At 45.3% G+C, this 26,249-nt stretch overlaps 1 protein-coding gene across 1 annotated transcript in view; it reads left to right on the plus strand.

Annotated features, from left to right (window-relative positions):
- Positions 1-26,249, plus strand: part of C2PH3orf20 (chromosome 2p C3orf20 homolog) — a 746,030-nt gene that overhangs the window by 169,961 nt on the left and 549,820 nt on the right. The window contains exon 7 of the mRNA XM_069643014.1: positions 22,627-22,872. Coding sequence (XP_069499115.1) covers positions 22,627-22,872 — 246 coding nt within the window. The remainder of the gene's footprint in view (positions 1-22,626; positions 22,873-26,249) is intronic.

Below are 26,249 nucleotides of genomic sequence, written 5' to 3' on the forward strand. Positions count from 1 at the left end.
AATATTCTTCCAAGTATGTGCTTTGCACTAGATTGTTAATGGATAATGAGTAAGTATAGGTGTAGGAGCTGTGCAAGGGTACATTTTGAGCTTGAAAGTTCCAAACAGTCTTTGAAGCATGGACCCGATCGAAAAGTGCAGACACCTTCGTAGACACGTCATCATGCTGAGTTTGATTTCATCAATGACATTTGTGATGTCATCTTTGATGTCCTGGGTGTTAGTCTTAGCAGTGCACGGTGATGGCACGAGTTATGGTTGCTTAACTTACCATAACGCACACATTTCTTAGGTTTTTCAGTTTTACTTGTAACCATAACATCCCTTTAACAAAGTTTTTTCACTGAATTTCATAGGTTTTTATTAGTGCAACTTAACCATAAGATCCCTTTAAAAAGTTTTTTCATTGAATATATATTTATATATATATATATATATATATATATATATATCTGTCCTCTATCAACAGAACTGTGCAAGTATGTTCTTCATGTATACAAGTGTGTGGTTGCAAGTGTACTTCATGACTAGCGTGGGTATGTCGTGGTGTCACTAATAACGTCACCACAGTGTTTTCTAGGCATTAGTCAACGTCATCTATCCATGTCCACCGTTGCAGCACCTTTATCCATAAAGACATTCACTGGATAATGTTTGAATGGCTGTGTGAGAGCGTACTTCTCTGCATACGTGTCAGTCACTGGTTCTCCTGGGGGCTGTCCGAATAGTGAGTGACTCTTCCTGATGTCACATTCATGGGGATAAGGGAGGCATTCCTGGGACCGTCTCTTCAAAAACTATTAATCAAAATGTCTAATCAAGACGGAACATAAATAGCAATAATAGAATACAAAAATACAATATTACATAAATAATGTTAATAAAAATGTATTAAAAAATAAATTAATAAATAATAAAACACAATTATGTCAATAATAAAAAAAAATACTTTTTTACATTAGGGCACACAAACCCTTTGAAAATACTATTACTAAAAAGCTGTTTGAAAATCAGATATACTTTTCTATTTTTATTAATCATAGAAACGTTTACACATATAAAGTAAATGGCTTGTATTTCTAGTTCTATTACATAGTTACAACAATTCTAAAACTGTATACAAACTACTTTTATATGTTTAATTCATATGCACCTTCCAATGATTGTTCTATCATGGTGTAGTTTAATTTTGAGCTCCCCATGCATCCCTATCTGTATCTGTCAGGAATATTTCTCTGCGCCCTCTTTCTTGTCTCGGCACGTGTTATACATTAGCATAATTAGTTATTTGGTTACAGATGTTTTTGGATGACATAATGCAGCACCTCCAGCCACAATGTATTGTACTAATGTAGCACATGCGTACCTAAATAACAACACAACCCGATTTGTGGCTTTCAAATGGTGCCTATGGAAATCTTTGCAACTTCATGAAGTTTGCAAAGTTGTGCAGTTAAAGGATAGTTCCGGGACTTTTTTTTTATTGTCCCTACGGTTCGGCCATGTGTTTTTAAGCATAAATTGGTAGATCGTAGAAAACTTTCCTATGGACCATACCCGACTTTTCGTCCATTAACGCACTCGAAATCAGCCGCCATTTTCTGATAATCCTCTCTCTTGCCGCATCGCCCTGGCTCACCTGCTTTTGCGGCACTAAATCAAATCCCCCGCCCCTGAAACAGACTTTATCAAAACATTCATATTCCCCGCCTCTATCCGTGACGTGACTGAGCTGCGTAGGCAAACGCGCCCAGGCGTCTTCTACGCGACTCCACACAGAACCCGGAAATCAACACAGATGAGCTCACACAACACAGCGCGCCACAATCGGGAATATGAAACTGTACTTTTAAATTAAACTTCAAGATTGTAAATTTGGTAAAGTACATTTATTTGACATCAAATGTTTTGAGAATATTCAGCGATTTTCATTTTTATTTGCTCACGTTCCAAAAAGTTCGTTTTGAGACACGCGATGTTCCTTTGCTGTACACAGGGTCTTAGATCATCTCACAATACAGCGCCACAATTCGGAATATGAAACTGTGGTTTAAAAGCAAACGGCAAGATTGTACATTTGGCAAAGTACATTTATTCGACATCAAATGTTTAGAGAATATTCTGGGATTTGCATTTTTCTTTGCTCTCGATCCAAAATAGTTCGTCTTGAGGCAAGCGATGTTCGTGTGCAGTACACAGGGTGTTGGTTTACGATAAAATAAGCTCTTCGGTCGCACTGATAATCGCATGGCTGTTCCAACAACGAGGCACTAGGCCACCACAACGGTCTGTATGTTGCATCTAGCCGTTAGTACCGCGTAAGGGCATACTTGTACTTGGCGATCGTCCCATAAAATGGTCAGGGTGGTAACGTTGTTCACACGGAGAAGCAACTGGCGGTTAAAAAACCCATCCGCCGGTGTCTGGTACTCGTGACACATGCAGTAATGCATGATGTACCTGTTTGAAAAACATAAAAAATGAAATTAGTCTCACCATCAGATCTTTATTAAAATTATTCATTTTATATATTAGGTCGGGAAATTATTTCATAGCTAGGACAGTGCAACTGGGTATTATACATCAATGGGTGGCTGTAGGATACTGAGACAGTCCCCCAGTGCAGGGGTTGACAGGGAGGCAGTGCAGGTGGAGAGTGGAAGGGCCCAGGACCGAGGTCGCAGACAGTGGACCAGTTGTAGCAGGGGAGAGGGAGAGAGAAAGCAGAAGCAAAGAGGAAGGTTTTGAGGTGCTTCCGTAAAAGGAGATGGTTCTCCTCAAGATAGTGGCGGTACAAAACAATATGCCACATAGAACGAACAAGTACAACTTAACCCGTCTTTAAAGCTACTGTATAGTAATTAAATTGCGGTATAAACTCATCTAAAGAGTTACTTACATTATATTTGCATTTTCCATTGTGTCTGTGCGTAGGGCAGCCCCGAAATACCACTCCTTCTATGCCGACGTTATTTCTTCTAATGAACGAACATGATGTCATGATCTCTGCTTCCAAAAGGTCAGGGTTTTCCCAACTCCCTTGGAAGCAGATCCATAACCCAGGTTCCGAGTGCCAACCAGTCCCAATTGGGACCTTTTGGACCCAGTCCTGGTGCCAGTGGCACCAGGCTCATAAATATGCCCAGTCCCAGCGCTGGAAGCGCCGGGCTCATAATGCTTGGGTGGACTTACCTTCAGCAGACCATGCTGCTTACTTGCCTGCCAGTTGAGCCTCTGATCCTCTTCTGTTTGGAACTACTTTTCCTGTTGGGTGGGGCTGGAGCCACTCCCTAGATTCAGAACACTGGAACTCTTCTGGAAGGCAGGAACTCTTTTCTTACCAGGAACTCTTTTCTTATTTAGGCGTGGCTGTGGAAGGAGACACCTAAGCACTACAGGAGGCTATTTAAACCACACCCGGTGGATGAATCTTGCTTTGCGTTATTCTGCAACCTCTGCAGCAGAACGCTCATTGTGTCTTCTGCATCCGGTCCTGGGCCTAAGGAAAAAGGCTTACCATCCTGAATCCAGTCTTCAGCAACACCTATAAAGACAAGAAAGAACAGGTTAGCATTCCGGCATCTGAAAGGCAAAGGCTTACCATCCTGAATCCAGTCTTCAGCAACACCTATAAAGACAAGAAAGAACAGGTTAGCATTCCGGCATCTGAAAGGCAAAGGCTTACCTACTCTTCGTACGCTCCGGAGGCCTTCGGCGCGGCATCCCGCATCTGAAAGACAAAACAAGGTGCGTTTAAAGACATTGGGGAACTTTAATACTCACGTGCCATTACTCCTTTCCACATCTAATCCAGTGGGTATTCCGGCACCCTGCAGCCGCTCCGAACTCGTACCTGCAAAATAAAAAGACAGTTAGAGCGCATAGTGAAGCAGGCAACAAGCGCTTACTTACGTGCTTCCAGGCGCGTCTATTCATCACACGGGCTCCATCTTCAACTCACTTCAGCCCGTCATCCGCCATCGCCGGAACCCTGCAAAACAAGAGACATCATTACTAAAGACTTTAAAGACATTTGAATGACTCGAAACTTACCGTTCGTGCAGTAAACGACGGACAGCAGTCCTCTGAAGTCAAGAGGCCTGCGCTACCTATCCAGTGAAGAAACTGGTTACAGCACCCTGCCCCGAGGCAGATGGAGAGCTCGGCATTCACTTACCTAAGGTGAGAGCGTTAACCTTTGGGGGTCTACAGGAGAGGAGAAGAGGAAAGAGATAGGGACACCCCAATAACCCCAGTTCATTAACCCCATATTTTCTATCTGCAGACATCTTACTCTACACGTCAGGCATACAGTGCACAGAGGTCCAGCCCAAAGAGCCAACCGGGTGCTACACATCACCTTTGAAGATACGGTAGTCGCCCAGTCAAGACCGGCGCCTCTGCGAGAATCAGGTGAGCATTACAGAACGCAAAGCCTACCGCAAAACTCTCGCCCAGGCGCTATGGAAACCTCGGATACTGACCCCCTAGCCCGGTTACTTGGGGAACTAAGGGCAGAAGTGCATGCAGCTCGTCAGGAAACGAATGCTCTAAGAAGGGAACTAATTATTTCCAAGGAGAGAACAGACAATCTTGCTAGACAAGTGCTACAGTCACAAGCCGGACAGACCCCGTTACCCGCATCAGGGGCAAATCTTCCTTCAACATCCTCTATGAATCCAGTGCAGATCAACCTACCTGGGAATGTACCTCTGGCTCCGCCCGAACGATTTTCTGGTGACCCAAAGAGGTTTGCAGTATTTATCAATCAGTGCCGGTTGCACTTCTTATGCCGGCCAGGAGCCTTTCCAACTGATCAAGCAAAAGTAGCTTTTGTACTTTCGTACCTTAGTGGCAATGCGGCAGACTGGTCGATCCCTCTAGTTAATCAAGATGATCCGGTTCTCCATGATTTTCAAGCCTTTCAGCTTAGTATGGAAAAACTGTTCGCAAGACATTCACAGGGGCAGGCCTTGGACAATGAGCTTCTTTCGTTGCGACAGGGTAATCAAGACCTTTTGGCTTATATTGCATCTTTCAATAGACTAATAGTGGAAACTCAATGGCCTGAGGACAAAAGGATTACGCTGTTTTATAGAGGTCTACGTGGAGAGCTCAAAGACGTTTTAGCCCAAGTAGTGAATCCCCCACAAGACTGTTCGGATTATATAGACTTGGTCGTTCAAATAGATCACAGGCTGCAGAACAGGAAGGCCGATCGTTCCAAGTTTGATGCTCGAGTATTTTCCAAACCGCCAACTCCTTCCAAAGGAGTAGAATCCGGGGAACCCATGCAAATAGGGGGTCTGAAAGGTCCTCTTACACAAAGGGAGCGGGAAAGGAGGAAACAGTTGCAATTATGCCTATATTGCGGAAACTCAGGGCACTTTCTTCGAGACTGTCCGGTGAAACCTGCCAAGAAGGCAGTAGGAGCTGCAGTTACCAAAGTTACAAACTCTGAGCAGGGAAACGACCTCGCCCGACAAGAATAGAGGTCCTCTTGCCGAGCGTGAAAACCAGTTCCGTGACCTCGCATTTCGTGATACCTATGGTCCTCATTAGCCCTGATAATCCAGATCGATTACATGCAATTGAAGCTTACGTCGACAGCGGTGCCATCGGCAATTATGTGGATCATGAAATGGTTTTGAGGATGAATCTAACTCTTTGTCCCAAGGCTGTAAAGGACGTCATTACTACGGTGGATGGTACGGAGATAGCCTCCGGGCCAGTAACGCATACCACTCAAGAGGTGACGCTGGTAAGTCAAGATGGACACCATGAGAAGATCGTGTTCGATGTGATCAAGGCCCCTCAGTTTCAGATTATTCTAGGAATACCTTGGTTAGAGAAACACAATCCTCTGATCGATTGGCGAGCAAGAACGGTCCAGTTTCCAGAATGTGTCTCTACTTGTCACCCTCCACCTGGTGTTGCACTGGCCGCAATTTCTTCAGAGACTCCCCAGTTACCTCCCGAATACCTAGAATACCAAGATGTTTTCCGGAAGGATCAGGCTAACTCTCTACCTCCTCATAGGTCTTATGACTGCCAGATAGACCTGATACCTGGATCTACTCCTCCTTGTAGTAGAATTTATGCCCTCACCGAGCCTGAGAACCTTCACCTTCGACAATACCTGGATCAATACCTGGCAAATGGGTTTATTCGTCCTTCCAAGTCCCCTGCTTCTTCAGCTTTGTTCTTCGTTCCAAAAAAGGAAGGAGACCTTAGAACTTGTATCGATTATCGCTCCCTGAACCAGATCACCGTTAAGAATAGATATCCGTTACCTTTGATCCCTGAACTCCTGGACCAAGTCAGAAAAGCATGCATATATACAAAGCTGGATCTTAGAGGAGCTTACCACTTGGTACGAGTAAAAGAGGGCGATGAATGGAAGACGGCCTTCCGCACCAAGTATGGGCTATTTGAATATCAGGTCATGCCCTTCGGACTTTGCAATGCCCCGGCCGCCTTTCAATATTTTATGAACGATGTCCTCAGAGAGCTCATAGATGTATGTGTTGTTGTTTACATTGACGACATCCTCGTTTATTCTTCATCGGAATCTGAACATCGGAAACACGTGAAAATGGTCCTCGAAAGATTGCGTCAACACAAACTTTTCGCTAAGTTGGAAAAATGTGTTTTCAACGTGACTGAAGTTGAATTCTTGGGATTCATATTATCACCTGGCGGAGTGCGTATGGATTCAAAGAAGGTCGATGCAGTTCTCAAATGGCCATCACCATCCTCCGTAAAAGGTGTGCAAAGCAGGTTAGGCTTCGCTAACTTTTACCGCAGGTTTATCCCCGAATTCTCTCGAATAGTCCAGCCCATCACTGCCTTGTTAAAGAAAAACAAACGTTTTGAATGGTCTACCGAGGCGGAACAAGCTTTCCAGGATTTGAAGACTAAATTTATCTCTGCACCAATCTTAAAACACCCTCGCCCCGAACTCCCCTACATCGTGGAAACTGATGCTTCAAGCCTTGCCATGGGGGCAGTTCTATCACAAAAGGACCCGGTAACCAATCAGTTGCATCCCGTGGCATTTTGGTCCCGCAAATTCTCGCCTCCTGAAATCAATTACACGATTACTGACAAGGAACTTCTGGCTATCAAGTCTGCCTTTAAGGCTTGGCGGCATTATCTGCTGGGGGCCCGACACACCGTTACTGTGATTACGGATCACCGAAACCTGCAATATTTGAAGACCGCAAAAGCCCAATCCTCTAGACAACTCCGTTGGGCATTATTCTTTGCCGAGTTTGACTTCATAATTACCTATCGACCTGGTACAAAGAACGGTAAAGCCGATGCCCTTTCTCGGATGGGAGTGGAAGAACACTTGGTCAACCCTGAACCTGTACCAATCATTCCCGAACAAAGAATTCTGGGTGTAATCGCCACAGAATCCATAGAGGAAGTTAAGGATAAAGCCAGGCAACTTGTAACTCCAGCAGACATACAGAATTGGCATCTGCAGGGAAAGGACTTTGCAGTAAAGGACAACTTATTGTATTTCCAAGAACGATTATACCTACCCAGCACAGATTTACAGAAAAAAGTAATCTCTTGTTATCACGACTCTTTAATGGAAGGTCATCCCGGTATAGCCAAGACCTCAGAAAAGATCAAGCGCTACTTCTGGTGGCCGTCTTGGAAAAAAGATATCAGAGACTTTATAATGTCCTGTGGAGTATGCGCCCAAAACAAGAGTCAAAAGGAAAGACCAGCAGGCCTCTTACGCCCTATTGACATCCCACCTCGCCCTTGGCATACGCTTTCTATGGACTTCATCACCGATCTACCTCCATGCTCCGGATACAATACGATTCTAGTAATCGTGGACTTATTCTCCAAGATGGCGCATTTCATTCCGCTCAAAGGCTTGCCAACAGCAGCAACTCTGGCCCGAGAATTTCTCGAAAACATCGTCCGACTGCACGGTTTTCCTTCGGTTCTAATTTCGGATCGAGGTAGTCAATTTATTTCTCATTTTTGGCGAAGTTGCTGTCGGTCGGCTCAAATTGATGTGAGACTATCGACCAGTCACCACCCTCAGACCGACGGACAAACCGAGAGGACCAATCAAACTCTGGAACAGTATTTACGCTGCATGCTGCAACAAACTGAAAAAACTTGGAAAGATATCCTTTGGATAGCCGAGTATGCCTACAATAACTCTGTCCATTCGGGAACTGGGAAAACCCCGTTTTTTCTTTTGTACGGCAGTCACCCTCGAACCTCGGAGTTGGATCCCCTCCAAGATCTTGAAACACCAGCAGTAGACTACCTGCATTCTACAATCACCCAAGCCTTTAAGGAAGCTGTTTCTCACCTTCAAAGGGCTAAAGAACAATACAAGAAAGGAGCAGATCAACATCGGAAGGAAGCCCCTCACTATCAAGTAGGGGATCAAGTCTGGTTATCCACCAAATATCTATCTCTAAAAGGGCCACGCACATTCAACCCAAGATACCTTGGTCCCTATTCCATCACTACCATAGTAAACCCAGTAGCGGTCAAGTTGGACTTGCCCCCGCACATGAAGATACATCCGGTCTTCCACGTCTCTCTATTAAAACCCGTGCAACCTCAAACCCGACTAACCAAATCTCCAAAACCTATCCTAGTGGATGGAGAACTCGAGTTTGAAGTCAAAAGCATTCTGGACTCCAAGATCTCCAAATCTAAACTATTCTACCTAATTGACTGGAAAGGCTACGGCCCCCAAGAGAGATCCTGGGAACCTGCTGAATATGTCCACGCTCCTCGCCTAATCAAAAGATTTCACCGAACATTTCCTGACAAGCCAAAACCCCCGGAGAAGCCCGGTTTGGGAGGGGCCTTGAGGGGGGGTACTGTCATGATCTCTGCTTCCAAAAGGTCAGGGTTTTCCCAACTCCCTTGGAAGCAGATCCATAACCCAGGTTCCGAGTGCCAACCAGTCCCAATTGGGACCTTTTGGACCCAGTCCTGGCGCCAGTGGCACCAGGCTCATAAATATGCCCAGTCCCAGCGCTGGAAGCGCCGGGCTCATAATGCTTGGGTGGACTTACCTTCAGCAGACCATGCTGCTTACTTGCCTGCCAGTTGAGCCTCTGATCCTCTTCTGTTTGGAACTACTTTTCCTGTTGGGTGGGGCTGGAGCCACTCCCTAGATTCAGAACACTGGACCTCTTCTGGAAGGCAGGAACTCTTTTCTTACCAGGAACTCTTTTCTTACTTAGGCGTGGCTGTGGAAGGAGACACCTAAGCACTACAGGAGGCTATTTAAACCACACCCGGTGGATGAATCTTGCTTTGCGTTATTCTGCAACCTCTGCAGCAGAACGCTCATCGTGTCTTCTGCATCCGGTCCTGGGCCTAAGGAAAAAGGCTTACCATCCTGAATCCAGTCTTCAGCAACACCTATAAAGACAAGAAAGAACAGGTTAGCATTCCGGCATCTGAAAGGCAAAGGCTTACCATCCTGAATCCAGTCTTCAGCAACACCTATAAAGACAAGAAAGAACAGGTTAGCATTCCGGCATCTGAAAGGCAAAGGCTTACCTACTCTTCGTACGCTCCGGAGGCCTTCGGCGCTGCATCCCGCATCTGAAAGACAAAACAAGGTGCGTTTAAAGACATTGGGGAACTTTAATACTCACGTGCCATTACTCCTTTCCACATCTAATCCAGTGGGTATTCCGGCACCCTGCAGCCGCTCCGAACTCGTACCTGCAAAATAAAAAGACAGTTAGAGCGCATAGTGAAGCAGGCAACAAGCGCTTACTTACGTGCTTCCAGGCGCTTCTATTCATCACACGGGCTCCATCTTCAACTCACTTCAGCCCGTCATCCGCCATCGCCGGAACCCTGCAAAACAAGAGACATCATTACTAAAGACTTTAAAGACATTTGAATGACTCGAAACTTACCGTTCGTGCAGTAAACGACGGACAGCAGTCCTCTGAAGTCAAGAGGCCTGCGCTACCTATCCAGTGAAGAAACTGGTTACAGCACCCTGCCCCGAGGCAGATGGAGAGTTCGGCATTCACTTACCTAAGGTGAGAGCGTTAACCTTTGGGGGTCTACAGGAGAGGAGAAGAGGAAAGAGATAGGGACACCCCAATAACCCCAGTTCATTAACCCCATATTTTCTATCTGCAGACATCTTACTCTACACGTCAGGCATACAGTGCACAGAGGTCCAGCCCAAAGAGCCAACCGGGTGCTACACATCACCTTTGAAGATACGGTAGTCGCCCAGTCAAGACCGGCGCCTCTGCGAGAATCAGGTGAGCGTTACACATGAAATGGCTTCATTATCGTTTCTTACGTTATTGCCCCACACCCCCAAAAAGAAGTCTTTCTGGATGGTCCCGGCCTGTCAAGGTCAAATAACAATACAACCTTATACTGAGTCGTGGGCCATTCCGGCACCCGAGCAAACAATCAAAGCAGCTGACCTTCACTTCGAACGAGCGCACATTCCTATTTAGCAACATTCAGTGTAAGGCCATCTCACAGGACTTGAAATTTACACTCCATTTTTGCATTTTGTCTGCGTGCTTTGCAGCCCCAGAGAACCATAAATACGGAGACATTCTATATTTTTTGAAAAATGATTTATAATACTGTTTGGTTTAATTTAATGCGCAGATGAACAAGGTTGGATAGACACATTGCATGTACACTGAGCAATCACTTTAATTTACACATTACATAGATACACATATTCAATGGGCCTGCGACATGAGGAGACTCGAGAGAACAGACAATCGAATTACAATCATTTAAACCGTGATGTGTATTTCTCAATGAGCTCTTCTTTAGGTGGACATGGAACAGAGGCAATGTTGGGTGGCAATGCAGTTGTCCCCTGCACAGGTTCGTTCACAACTCCATTTATGTGCCTATCTAGGACGTCAACAATAAGTCTCTCAATAAACTCATATTGCATATATTCAAACACTGGTTTGATCACCCATTGTTTACTTCTTTTAGTGAAGGCCTTATTGTAGCGAAGCATCCCTAAAGTTCCGGTCGTCCTACTTTGTTGACGTCCAACATTATGGTTATGTGCCAAGACCGCTAGAAGAGTCCGATTTATCATGCCCTCCATGCCAAAATGCAATCGTTTTGGCCTGTACTTTAGGCACATATTGTGGAACACCTCCAAATCTCCTGTGTGGCAGAATTCCGTGAGTCCCCTCAAATCTCTTGTTATAGTTTTATCAAATACAATCTTTTCAATGGCTTTGTGAGTGGGTGATGAAGGAATCAACCACTTCTTCTTCCGTGCCTCCTCTGTGGACAAATGGCCATGTTCACAATTCTGGAAATGTTGGTTTGTGTTCCAACGGTGAACGTTTGTGCAGTGTAGCATTACTGACCGCCATTTTTCCAGTAGAATTTCCAACGACCCTCCACATGTTTTTGAGCTCCACCAAAGATGGTTGCTGATTGACTTGGACCACTGTGAAATACCTTGCGTTTCTTTTTTTTACCTGCAGCAGACATTTTTTTATTGATTGTTTTTGCAAGATGCCAAACGTCAAATTGGTGATTTATATTTTTGTACTCTTCTCTCATTGTCTTGCCAATTGAAACGTGTCTGTCCGTGGCTATCAGGTCGATCACCATTCCCCGCGATTGTAGTTCTTGCAATGATGCTACAAAGCCAACTTTCTCCATGGCCACTGAGGATGTACTTTGTGACACCTGCACGACCACCGAACTCACAATTTTCTTACTTTCCATGTCCTGAAAGTGGTAGGTGCAGTACTTGGCTGAAAATCCTGGGCTGTCGCACTGTCCATCACCGGCTAGCCTGAACCGTTTGCCCGCGAATGTACTATCAATAGACATTTTTTCCATTCTCCAAGCTTCGCTAATGGCTGGAAATAGATAATCGGTTTGGTATTTGTAGAACTGAGTTTTCGCAATGAAATGGATTCCCACAAACTGAAAGAAAGACTCTAACTTTTTAAAACTTGAACCACTAAAAAGTGCAGCCGCTGCACAAAGTAGATTGCCTGCTGGCAGTTGCCCCAGCATGGGTTGTGCAGACCATGAGAAAGGATGATATTTTGTACAGGTGGCATGTATTTTAAGGTTAGTGCCTCGAATTGCACGAGTCACATTGATCAATGGCTCCCCACATACTTCCCCACCAACCGAATGCCCACATTTCATCCGAATAATAATATCAATCAAACAACTATCGAATACAATGAATTTGGCCTCTTTCCTTATACTGTCACTCTGCATCCCAGCTGGTTCGGCCTGTAACGTTGAGGACATGTCACTCACATGAAAGGTAGAATCTATGATATCGTCTTCCGCTATGTTCAGTGATATTGATGGTGTTTCATTGTCGTCCACTTCATTCTCTTCCATTGCAACATCTGTTCCTTCAACGGCGATGGGTGAATAAGACAATTTCTTCAACTTTCTCGCGGTCTTAGTTTTTGCGGGTGTGGATTCTGTGAACTGATCTCCGACTGCATCCGAACTACCAGGAGGACATTCACTATCAATGGCTGGATGTGGTATAGCTCCGTTGTCAATCACTTCATATTCTTCCCATTGGCACGATGCATCTCCAGTCTCAAGTCCCTGCCAAAAGGTTTGACAAGCAACATCTCTCGTTCGCTTCACTGTCTGTGTAGATCTAGTTCGTACACCCACTCACAACTAGAGGACAGATTGGAAAAGGGATGTTCAGTTTAAACACAACTTACAGTATTGAACTATTAACAGTGAAAAACAACATAATATAGTGACCAGAACACTAACCTTCTTTTGCTTTGTTTTCTTAGAAACTTTTTTGCCTCGAACTTCAACATCAGGTCGCTGTTGCTCCGACTCGTGTGTGCATGTCTCCACTTCCTCTTGCGCTGCAACGACTATATTTTCATGATAAGCACATCCATCACGCACTGACGCTCCATCGACTCCCTGAAACATAGAACTTTCATTAGTATGTATAATAATATCGAAAACACAAAATGTACTTGGGTACCAATACCCACGTACATCTCAATAGCAAAACACGAATGAACGCTTTGTGTAGAACATTCAAACGACAATTATTCACGCATTGTTGATCTAGTTAGATGGAACTGTCAAGATCCATACCTCGGGCTCCTCATAGACTTCGATTGATGATATTATTGAAGATGATGCTTCAGTGACTCCCTGAAACACAGAAATTGCATTAGTATGGTTTTCTATTTTGATAAAAAGAACAGAAACTTTGTGCAGGCGTCAACGGCTCATCTAAATAGACCTGCACAAATGATCAGTTGTCTAAAATAAATAATGGATATGTAAATATGATTCGATTTGCTCGATCGTTGGAAGTGTCACCACCCAGAGATCTGCATCAACTACTAGGGGTGATGTCCTTGTAGAAGAAGCTCCGTCATCTCCCTGAAACATAGTACTTGCGTTAATAAAGATGGAAGTATAGCGGATGTAATCACGTCATATGATTTCGCTTGATCGAACTGTCAGTATCCATACCTCGAAATGCATAAGAACATCAAGGGACGATGTAACTGCGGTGCACACTTCTGCAAGCTGTTGCGCCGACCCGTAACTGCATGCTCCCCCTTCTTCTTGGACTAATGCTCCATCGACTCCCTGAAACGTAGGACTTTCATTAGTAATGAACACAATATTGAAAAAAGAAGACACATAGGAGGGCGACGACAGAAGGACATATCAATGGCTAAAAACTAAAGAAACATTGTGTGTAACAATCACGCTACAAGAATGCAAGATCTGATGATCTCCATCGATGGAACTGTCCGGAAACGTACCTCGAGCATCTGAGTGACATCAACGGTTGTCGTCAATACGTTGGACTCCTCAGCATCTCCCTGAAAGACAGTACTTGCATTATTTTGGATAACAATAATTATAACTGAAACCAAAGACTAGAGGACGAGTACAAGGGTGTACCATTAGGTAAAATAATTACACGATAAATTAAAACTATTGATTTACATGCCTAAAAAAAGTCAGTGGCAGAATAGCCAAGTAAGATTACCCGATAGGCGCTTGAAGTGGCTGATGACTGCAATAACGACACGGATGGAGAATCTTCCGCCTTCATATTGAGTGGATACATAAATGGGGAAATTATTGTTAGCTAATGCTACACACTACCGCAAGGCAGAGAGATAAATACGTAAACTTGACTCACCAGTGGAGGGATGTGGACGAATAGAGTGGGAATAGCGTTTGAGAGCAATTTTCGCCTCGCTCGCGGTGTGTTCTTCTTTATTAGCAATGATGTGGAGTACATGTCTGAGCTAAAGTGCCTGCTGCAGATGCGGTATCGATCACCCCTCTTGTCCGCAAAGACTTCTAGGACTCTACTTTCAAGCTCAGACGGTGGATATCCGCAATATCGGACCCATTCTCTTATCTGATCTATTGTCATAGGGAAAACATGCATTATAGTACCTTCAGATTTATTATGGGTCTTCGAAGGGCAACCGCCAATGGAACAGGCAGGCATTGTGGAAAGTTCTGAAAAGTAAAGATCAACAATTCTCTATGAATACCAATGTAAACTCAGAACATGTGACTAGTTCCTTGCATGTACTGTCTTGAACAAAAAGAAATTGGACGCAAAATGATTATGGTACATGGCCTTACCTTGACGAACAAACAGTTAGATGCAGGGATCAGAGTACTTTCTTGTCGTACAACAGGGAGCAGTTCACCGGTTGCAAACTGAGGAGTTTCCTCGGAGTGGTCACGGAAGTTCACAGAGACGAAGAGCAGATAACCAGCACCTTCACGGGTTGACTAGCAAAGCGCAAAGAAGTGCTCATTAGAAATATGAAGTGGGTTATAAAGAATTCGAAACAGGGGTGTGTTTGTGAATGAATGACGTCTATATGTCGTGGCATTATGCGGATTGCAGGGGGCCGTCCAGCGTGAAGGGGGATGCTTGGCAGGAGACACGGGGTCTGGAGGTAGACATGGGAACAACAACCCATGCTCTATAGACCACTTTGAAGTGTACATGGTCTTTGGCACCTCTTGGCCTTTATCGCTCCCTGACAGCTCCACTTGGCAGCACAAGTACCCCGGTGCGAACTGCCTTTGATAGGGCGGGGGGGTGGATTGGGGCGGTGGTCGTGCAGACAAGACACAGGAAGACTCGTGAATGGAGACACACTTATGTGGATTGCAGGGGGCCGTCCAGCGTGAGGGGGGATGCTTGGCAGTAGACACGGGGTCTGGAGGTAGACATGGGAACAACAACCCATGCTCTATAGACCACTTTGAAGTGTACATGGTCTTTGGCACCTCTTGGCCTTTATCGCTCCCTGACAGCTCCACTTGGCAGCACAAGTACCCCGGTGCGAACTGCCTTTGATAGGGCGGGGGGGTGGATTGGGGCGGTGGTCGTGCAGACAAGACTCGTTTGCTGCAGGGCCTCACCAAGGAGAGGCCATCTAACTGCATGTAAGAGGCAGGCTGCAGGATCTAGTAAATGGAAGGCAGGGGGGTGACTTTATAAATACCTCACCCTCCCAGGAGAATATATGGGTGCAAAGGTTATGTGGATTGAAGGTGGGCGGCCAGCGTGAGGGAGGATGCTGGCCGGAGACATGTGGTGTGACAAGACAAGGCACAGGAAGACTATTCAATGGAGACACACTAGATTCATTTAAAAAATGAAAACAACCATTGTTAAAATATATGTTGGGTTTTATTTTAGATCTTAATTTCAATTGAACATAAATAATAAACATTACACATTGTAAAGTTCCGGTTGCAGCACATCCAGGGAAAATCCGCGGTATTGTCCACTGTCGCTTGGGAAATGTTGTCTAATGGCAAGTACCGCACAGGCAGGTATTACTCTCCGAACGCGATGTCCGAGCCTCCCGTGAAGCCACCAAGTGAAGCAACGATAGGCCACCAGCCTGTACCACCTGTGAAAATGAAAGATGCAAACTGTATTAAAATGACAAAACTTTCTTATCATTTTGCTTTGAAAAAAATTCTATCTAGAAAATGCACAATATGGACCCAATTTACATGCATTCGAATGATATGTAGATGTAATTTTATATGTGGGAGACGACCATGACATAGTAGTGGCATCACTGACATCAAAACCAGAGTATACTTACTCGTTACTCGGATTACGCGGACGAACAGTGCCGCGAAGTTCGTGCATAAGCACCATCATCATCCTCAACACGGTCCGTGAGAGGCAGGCTTCCCTGAACTCTGGCAGCTCGGTGATGCATTGCGGACTTGGCTCGCCTTCCGAAATGTAGGCCAAGCACCCGGAATTTTCCCGGCAGCAGCAGTTCTCCTCCTCAGTTGGCATTAGCTCGCACCGATTGCACGTGCACAAGGTGGAGACGCCGTCCATGTGACATGGTCCAGGCTCTTCATCCGTTGACTGGTCCTCCCAACGGCCGTCCGAATCCCCATCGTTTTCGCGTGCTTGCCTTTCCAGTAGTTCTTCCTCAGTGTACTCGGGCTCGTACATATACGGCATTATTGTAGCCATTGTGTGGTAAAGAAAGTAAAATAATTTACAGAGATGGTACAGGTGTTCACAAGGCCTAGAAGTGGCGAAGGTAGCTGACCAGAGCACAGAAACGAGTCACAGAATACTCAAAGTAACACAGAGAGAATAATGGAATCGAAAATCAGCTGCTGTGTGTTGTGAAACGGTGTGTTTATACTTATTGAGGAAAGAGGCGTCCTGCCATTTCCATGGCGACACGTCATTAGCTGAGGCGCAGCGATTGTTGACACGAAACATGCTTTGGCGTTGGGAAATGGGCGGTACGCGTCTGCTGATGTCAGGCTCAGGGGCGGGGGATTTGATTTAGTGCCGCAAAAGCAGGTGAGCCAGGGCGATGCGGCAAGTGAGAGGATTATCAGAAAATGGCGGCTGATTTCGAGTGCGTTAATGGACGAAAAGTCGGGTATGGTCCATAGGAAAGTTTTCTACGATCCACCGATTTATGCTTAAAAACACATGGCCGAACCGTAGGGACAATAAAAAAAAAGTCCCGGAACTATCCTTTAACGTCAGGAGGTTTTGAAGCCGAAGTACTGCAAACTTTGCACAGGTCTCATTCAAATACCTTCAACTTTTGTTCATTGTTTCTTTCCAAATGCTTAATTTGTCCATCACTTCCCCCAAAATGTCCTTAACCTAGAATCCCCAAACTATTGTATGAAACGGTATGTATATCCCGTCAAGGTTTCAACAATGTAACTGGCTCTTCTATCATCCTTCTTCATGTGCCGCACGCTAAAACCTCCAACTCTTTGTGGGGAACACCTCTGGTATGTGAGCATTTTGTAGGGTATTTGTGCAGGGGTAAAAAGCAGGACAGGCATACCCTTTGTCCGAGTAGGTAGCCCAGTGCACTAGGTAATCACCTCTGTTATGAGGACAGCCTGTTGGAAGCAGAAGGGGATGCCTGGCGGTAGCGGTGCTTCTGCTCAAAGCCAAAGCGCACAAACTGTGCCTGGGTACATTCAGGCACCTGCCAGGAGCTCATTTTGGCAATAGTAAAGACAGACACAAGTAATCACAGTTCAAGGGTGTTTATTAAACTGTATGCAGGTTGAAAAAACGCCTAATCTAAACCTAAATCTAAGATGGGAGCAAGCGTCAACCATCAAATGAAAATAAGGCAGTCCTCGTGTGGTCGTATCAAATAAAAAGGGCGACTAAGATACCGATTGCTGAACCTTACAACTAATACAAAAGGGTGTGGCATAGTTCTCAAGAAAAAAAGACGTGTTCGCAAATAATATGTCAGGATGCCGTAGCTTGGGTTTCAATTCCCCACATTTTGAGCATGGGGTAAGGTGAGATTGTGGAGCACATTACACACTAGAGTGTCCTCAGCACAAGTCGACAGTTCTGTTCCAGTTTATCAGGAGCTGTCATGATGCCTACCTCCAAGGAGCCGAGTCCGACCCAGCAACCCCAGAGGCAGGCATCATTCCCCCCCAGGGAAGTGCCAGCGGGCCCAAGCTGGGGCCCTTTGGACACAGTCCTGGCGCCTTAGGCGCCAGGCTCCTGTTGGACCCCTGTCCTGGCGCCTTAGGCGCCAGGCTCATAAAGCTATACATGTGTTCAAGTGTTTCAATGTGCACTTACCTGATGCAGACCATGCTGCTACATCCAGGCCCTCTTGAGGCCTGAATGGAACTACTTTACCTGTGGGACTACTTTCCACCTGGGTGTGGTCGGGGAAGGATACAGACCTGATCGGTAGAAGGATACATACCTGGTACTTCTTCCAAAGCTATTTAAACCACGCCAGATCAGCAACTCTTGCTTCGCGTTGTTCTGCTCCTCGCAGCTAGACGCTCACCGTGTCAGCTCCTGCATCTGGACTTCAGCCACGCCTGTCAGCATCCTGGGTCACCTGCAAAGGGAGATAAGAGAGAATTGGTCAGAAAGAAGACCTTACCTGCTAAAGCTGTATCACGGAGACATCACACTGACGATCCTGAAAGGGAAGACATCATTTTTAAAAGCATTTCGTTTCGATCGCTGCAGCGCTGCATTTCACTCACCTTTCCTGGGCACCTCCATCTTCAGCAGCGATCATCCGGATCCGCAGCCACTTCCCAGTGCCTAGAGAGAAAAAGACAAGAACACAAGGTGAGAGAAGGAAGGGAATAGGAAAAGCTCAGTTTCCTTCTAAGACTTACCAGTTGGGTCATTCCCATTTCATTTTGGGTCCTGCCGCTTCCTGGCATTCCGGACCCCGGCCCCTATGGGGAAAAAAGACAAAGACATTGAATGAGTGAATGCAAAGACATTACCCGAACGCTCATCCAGAACTTACCTGTCATTTATTGGAACTGCACGTTTCACTTCGGGTCGGCGCCATATCTCCGGCATTTCGAACCCCGGCCCCTAAGGGGAAAAAGACATAAGCGTTAGCGCTTGCTGCAATAAGACAATGAACATTATTATTAAGCTTGAACTTTTGAACTTGCAACAGAACTCTTACAGCGCCTTACCTGAATAGTCAAGCTTATTTGAACTTCCATCAAACCTCAATCCAGTGAAGTAACTGGGTTTCAACGCGCCCCTGCATCAGAAGCAGGATGGAGAACTCATCCTTCCAGACCCTAAGGTGAGACTTCACGGGGAATCGTGGAAGGGTATCGTGGAGGGTTGGAAGGAAGTGGGAGGCTTGAGCATTATTCCGTCAGTAGGTAATACTCCCTTTTCACGCACAGGGGAATATTCCTACGAGCCAGAGAAGCCAGAGTAGAGGGGCCCTACCTGTCCATCTTCAGAGTCCTGCGCTTCACCATTGAAGAAGCATCAGCACTCGAAGCCAGACCTGCGCCTCCGTGGGAATCAGGTGAGCGTGACAGGGGCCTCGATGTCCAAGTCTCGTTTCCCTTGAAAGTCTCAGAGCCTGACGTGTTCAAATAAAAAAACAAAAGTTCCTTCAACAAAATGAAAGTTTGTTCTCTGGTTTTACTTAGCGTGAGGGCTCTCCACCCCGTGAGTCCCATTTTTCCGGGTGCTGACCCTTGTTCCTTGTGGTGTTGGGTGATTGCTTTTCACCCCCTGGATCTCCCTCTTTCAAGCTTAGATCCTAAAATAGTGCCTTTCGATGTCAAGGCCTTTGGAGGTTGTGGTGTCCTGGTTCTGAGGACCTGATAGGTTTACAAAAACACCTAACTTGCAAAGACAAAGTTCAGTTTGACGTATTTCTCGGGTGATGCTTTCACCCCTGGGTCCTTTTCTTCTGGGCACAGACCCCCTCTCGGCTTTCAGCATCCCTCCACCGGTTCTCTATGGCTTTTCTCAGGTGATGGATTCAACCCTTGCTCCCCCTCTTCTGGGCGCAGACCCCCTCTCTGCTTTCAGCCTTCCTCCACCGGGTTCATTATGGCTTTTCTTGAGTGATAGATTCCCCCTGGGTCTCCCTATTCTGGGCGCTGACACCTCTTTGCTTTTAGCCTTCCTCCACCGTGTTCACAATGGCTTTTCCAGCATTCATTAATCTTGATGTCTTTTTAAACAGTTCCAGTGGACATCCCTCAGCCGAGTTCCCTTTTGTCAACACACGCTTTCTTGGGACTTTAGATTTGCCCCCTTCTCATCAGCATCCCTCTTCTGGGTTCACTCTTTCCAAATTCACATTCACTCATTCTTTCAATGTTCACTGGATTCTCTTTCCCCCTTACTTCCATTATAGCTCTTAGGTCAAAGGCTTTCGACTGTACAGGGATTTATGCTTGATCTCCTGAATGTCCACTTTGACCGATCTTGGCGGCTCTCCTTCGGCCTTCTGGCATCTGTGGTTTCACTCAGACAGGGATTGAACAGGGTTTCTCGGAGCAGCACCCACGTGGTACCGTCCTCTTTTGCAGCTGGCCTCCCCTTTACAATGTTACAGTTCCCAGGTTGCCACTTGCGACTTTCATTCACCACAGCCCGGTTCTTATTGGATTTCCCCTCGACTCACTGGCTATGATGAACTGCTTAGCGTTCCTCTTTACTGGAGTAAAGCCAGTACCCCGGAAGCATAGTCTCCCTCGCGCCAGCTTATCAGCGTCGATACACTCTGTGTACCGTTGACATCTGTTGCAGCACACTTTGGAAATTGTCCTCAATCTTAAGTTTCTTTCAGCAGAGGGTTTGCAGGGTTTTGTCAAAAAGGGCAAGGTCATGTCTCTCCTCATCAGCCTCTCGATTTTGTTACCTTTCTCCTTCTCTTGAACTGCCGGGTCTGGATAGCTGTCTCGTTGTGCAGTCTGCCTTTCTCCAACTGGGCTTTCTTGCTCCACCTTTTATCCCTGTGGGGAAAGGAAAGAGCTGTCAGGTGTGTATGACTTTGGTCAATTTCCTGCCTTTGCCTGACTGTTGTGTCAGGATATGTCAGGAAAACAGGTTTCATGTTAGTCTTTTGTCATTGGTGTGTAAAAGTGTTTGTGTCGGAAAAGGGTGGTGGGGGTGTTGACGTTTCAGAATATCCTACGGGGTAGGATGGGGAAGAGGTGTTATAGGGAATTACAACCCTCCTATTAGGAGGGTTGTTGACCTTAGAAAGGGAAGATTGGTAGGGTGTGTGAAACAGACAGGAATGACCAAGATTATTATTGTGAGATGGACAGGGGTTTTTGTGGGAATGGTAGTGCCTGGTTTTGATAGACTGGGTGTTTGAAAAAGAATCATCAGAGGGACATGGAAAAGAAAGATCGGGAGTAGTCGGGCACGTAACAGAAAGACAGGGATTCTGGGAGATGTAGTTTCCCACGGCACCAGGGTTTGGGTTCTTAAAGGGTACACGGCAGACGGATGGGTTATTGGCTTCAGATAAAGGAGATTCATTGGAGGATGGGTTTTGTAATTGAAGTATCCTACAAAGATCTCAGGGATCACATCCTCCTCTTCTTCTTCCTCAGTAATATACCGCGTCTCACCTGGGGCATTTCCCAGAATTACAACCCCGCCCGGGCTCCCCTACCCAGGTAATCCTTCCTCGCTCGTCCACCCCCAGAGTTGGAACCTGAGAGGGCCAGCCCTTCCCTAGCCACCTGAATAAGGGATTCTTGAGGTCGATCTGGGAGAATACCCTCAGGTTTCTCACACACCAGACCAGCACATTCATACATAGATATATACGGGACATCTGATGAGATTGTTTGTTATTCGTGCAAATTGTGATGTTATTTTATAGTCAAATGGAAGAGTGGGACAAGTGGCAAGATACAATTAAGTTTTTGTGAACGCCATATAAATTAGAAATATTTGTAAATCTCCTTTATGGATCGGATACTGCTATTAAATGGCAGCTACAATGGTTCAAATCCAGAATACATTCAATTTGAATCAATGAACCACCGACCTTAGCTTTTATCAAAACATTTGTGGAATTGTTATTCAGACAAACTACACAACTAGTTGTTGTCAAAAACCTTTTTAAAAAATTCTACAAATAGCTTGTGGCAATGATGCTTTACTATTCTCTTATGTTAATACTAGAACTAATAATAATTATAATAAATATGATGATTGGTCTTTAACAACTAAAATATGTAAATGTTGTATGATATTTATTGGATGTTACTTTCACTGGGTGCTAGCCGGATATGTCTGGTACAGAAACTACTTAGAGGCTGTTCACATCCTCCAACCGCAATACACCTTTACATCTAATTTGCCCTGTATGGGCACTGTCCATGTGGACTGACACCATGAGCCTTGTTGTCTAGAATGCAGAATGTAGTCTTGGTTACTATGCGGTTGTTCTGTTCTGCAGAACAACGACCAGTGCTGGGCCTTAATCTGCAGAAATCCCAACACGTAATAGTCTGTATTTGCATGTTACTCTACCCATACATATATGGCCTACTCCCAATTCGGGAGAACAATGGTGGTATTGGCATGCTAAATGCTGCTTAGAATTGGACCAGCCTTCATCTGGTCTAGAACTTTTTTGTAATTACCTGGGCACAGTGGGGATTACTTTGTTAAATACAGCATCTGCCAGATTAAACAGATGTTCATCCTGGTGGATACTATGCATTCTGTAATGCGTGCTATCATCTGAGGTCAATCCTAAATTCATGCTGCTTGTTTTTCAGAGACACCCAGAAGCAGGCTTCTAAAGCTAAGGGCCACGACAAACCCTTGGTCTTCCGCCATTACGTAGAAAAACGCAAACCGCCACCGAGGCCTCGTGCAGCATCGATATCTGGAAAAGCAGCAACCACTAAACCGCCCGCCGCACCACCTGCACCACCTGTAACACCTGTACCCAGAGGCAAAAACTCCAAGACCAAAATGGGCAAGTTCTGTGTGGGACTTCCTGATGGCACCATCTTTATTTAGTATCCTTCCAGGGGTAGGTGATCATGGGCTGCATGTCCAGGATGGGCATGTGTATGCAATAATATGATTGTTTACTTTCTTTGTTTATTTAGTTTTGTTGTTGTTTGTAACGCTTCACATTCAGTAGTTCAATTGCTCCAGCGATGGTAGGAGGTGAATGAACTTAAGAGAGGGAAAAGGGAGCGATATTGACGCATTTGCTTCATCATCAATCCTAGCATTTCAGAGGCTGATGCGAAAATAAACATCTGGGCTGTTGTTTATGTTTATTTTTTGTAGACCACACACTACATAACTTAAATCACATCTTGGCGCACCAAGCATAAGGCCAGTGGACTATGTTTGATTCATGTGATGCCAATCAACTTTACTTGATATTATTTGAAAGCCATCTGTTACAAAGAGGAATTTAGATTGAGTGTGATAGTTTATTTATTTATTTATGCATTTATAGAGCGCTCGAAACCCGGAGGCATCAAGGCGCTGGTTACAACATATACATATGGATAAGTTAAATGTACACATGTAATAGTTTGTTTCATATCTACCATTGGATATCTTAGGTAATTGAATACGAACCACAGACTGCATCTATGGATAAAGACAGTTTGCATCCAGCCAATAGATGGAGTCGGCCATCTTAGCCATAACATGGTAACTAAAACACATTGGGCCACATTGGATTCATGGATTTTTTTTGCAACAGTAAAAAGGGACTTTGCCGCCATTCAGTGAGCAGACCGCCACTCAGTCGATTCATGGAATCAACTTTGCAGGACTTTTCCGTACCTTGTGGGGATTTCGTGCAGGTCTGGCATGCCCCTGCGAGCAGTCGAGTCCCTTGCTCAAGGCTTCATGTAAAGTATGAGTGCGAAGAGATCTAAATAGGGGGCGGAACATGCATATTCCCCATTCTCCACGCAGAATGAGGAAGAACAAAGCATTACAAGGCTCTATCGAGGGGTGGCCTGCGTGAGGAAATCGTACTCCCAGCACCATGCAAGAACAATCGTATGCATAGATCTGACCACACGACATCATGTCAGAGGAATCAGTATGCAAAGATCCAGATCACATTTCCACATGAAAGTAGGCCCCAATCGCGAAGGAATCACCACACAAAGGTAAGTTCCGATCAGGATTTTAGGGGTGGATACATACAGTTCGGGTGCCGTTCGCAGTTAAGGGTGAGCTTATGCAGAGTAGTGGGGTGCAAACTCCATTACCTGAGTTTCGTAAAATGATATTCAAATTGTTGGGGTGTTTTTAACAGTGACGGCGGAGCCCATGCAGTGTCACAGGGGTGCTGCCTGCTTTGCGAGAGACCCCACGCAGTATTACCGGGGTGCATGAGATTTCCGGCTGCGGAGCCCACAAAGGTAGGTGTATGTGGCTGGATTTTCTTTGCATGAGGGCGTTTTGGGGGAGTTCCGACTGCTAATTGCGCATAGGGTTACTTTGCGGGAAACTACACATGAATACGCAGAGCACGCACGAATTCTTATGCTCGCAGGAGCGGGGACTTTGTGGGCTCAAGGCACACTTTTCCATGAATTGGGCCAATATTTCTTGTTAGGTTTGTTCTACAGAGCTGTTGTCAGGGGTTTCAATCAATAAGGCATACATTAAAGGGGCACAGGAGTGGAAGGAGTCCTCCTATTATTTTTTTATTTTTAGTCCCAATTATGCCAGAAACAGAGGCTGGGATGGTGTCTCATTGAAGTGTTGGTCTCTCTTGGTGAGCCTCATGATGAGCTGCAATTACTTTTAACATCCTGCCTCTGTTTGTTTAGAGCTGAGTTTCTCATCTGCACACCCCCATACTACCTACTGATTCTGGACAAATGTCCCCAAATCCCTTTTACTTGCAATCCCTGCGTGCTCAATCTCCAGGTTTGGGTCAATCCGCTGGACCCTGCAGTAGACTGGTGATGTCTGAATTTACCTTGTGAGTTTGGATGAGATCCGAGAATGTTGTAAGGTATTTGGGCATTGCGGGAGGATTTGGCTGAATTCGGGCATGTTTTTAGGTTTAGGTTAGTTTTTAAATAGAGAACCAGCAACTTCCTGTTTACTTTGTGAGTTGACTTTGGCTGCAGGAAGTCGAGGCAGGGCGGATCCAGACTAGGAGAAGGAAAATGAGAGCCATTTTGAGGGGTTAGGCTGGATTTTGTTTTTTCTTGTGGTCTATGTGTGTTAATTGGGATTTGAAAATGTAATGGGGTAGATTCTCAAAAACAGGGGCAGCTTCAAGAGTTGCGCAATGGCAAGAATATACTCATGCGCCATTGCGCATCTCATTGCAGGTGTCAAATTCACAAAGGAAACATCAAAACATGGCCAGTGCATAAAAGTGCGCACAATTTTGTGCAAAAGAGATGCAAATAAGTGGGCATTTAATGGCGCATGTGATTAGATTTGCACGTTCTTGGCCTAATTGTCAGATGCCCACTTTAATATATGCAGATGTTGGAATGAGCATCACTTTACGGCAGACACATGTGCATCTCATCAGATGCCCCAAAAAAGAGTGCATCACTTTATGTCTCAACTTCATAAGTCTGGGAATATTAACCCAAAAATTGATGGGTGGAAGGTGTTGAATAAATCTGAACCACTGGCACTGCTCTCGGCAACCTTCCATACCACGTTTTTTTATCCTGTCTGCGCCATTGCAAAAGGGGTCCAGCCTCATGCAACTCAGTCAGGTACTGCCACCAATAGGAAAAGACCAGCCCAAACCGTTAGGCCTGGACCCCTCTATGTGGAAACGCAAGCAACCCCAGACATGTTTTAGCATTGTTGGGCCTCATCAGTGAGTTGCAGGGACCCGTGCCTGGGCATACCCTCTCGCACACAGGGAGACCCATCACTTTTTTGATTATATGTATGGGAATAAGACGATGCATATATTTCAACTTCAGCTTAGTGTTTCACATCCTGTGTAAATGGATCACTTCCCATAGGAGTAACATGGTTTTCTCTATTTTCTCTATTCTTCAAGTATTGGCTCACTGCGATTATTTAGAGCACTCTTTATCAATTTGAAGCCTCTCGTGGATCGCTCGGCTATACATTTACGATACAGAGAGAGGGATTTCCATATTACCATTGTGTAAAGAAAGATTAGACTTAGCTCATGTTTCACAGCCTGTATCAGTGTCACCCTAGGGAGTTTCAAGATGCTCATCCAAAAGAGGCCCTCCAACACAGACCACACAGGGTGTAGGGTTGAAAAACAAATGCCGGCAAATATGGAGACCACCTTCAACCTATACAAATTCAACACTGGTATCAAAGGAAAATGGTCAACCTTTCTCAACAAATTTGAGCCCTGTGATGCTATATTTTTTGCTTTAGACCTCAATTGGGCCAC

The sequence above is a fragment of the Ambystoma mexicanum genome, chromosome 2p (genome assembly GCF_040938575.1).
Source record: "Ambystoma mexicanum isolate Mex_15411 chromosome 2p, UKY_AmexF1_1, whole genome shotgun sequence".
In the NCBI taxonomy this organism is placed as follows: Eukaryota; Metazoa; Chordata; class Amphibia; order Caudata; family Ambystomatidae; genus Ambystoma; species Ambystoma mexicanum.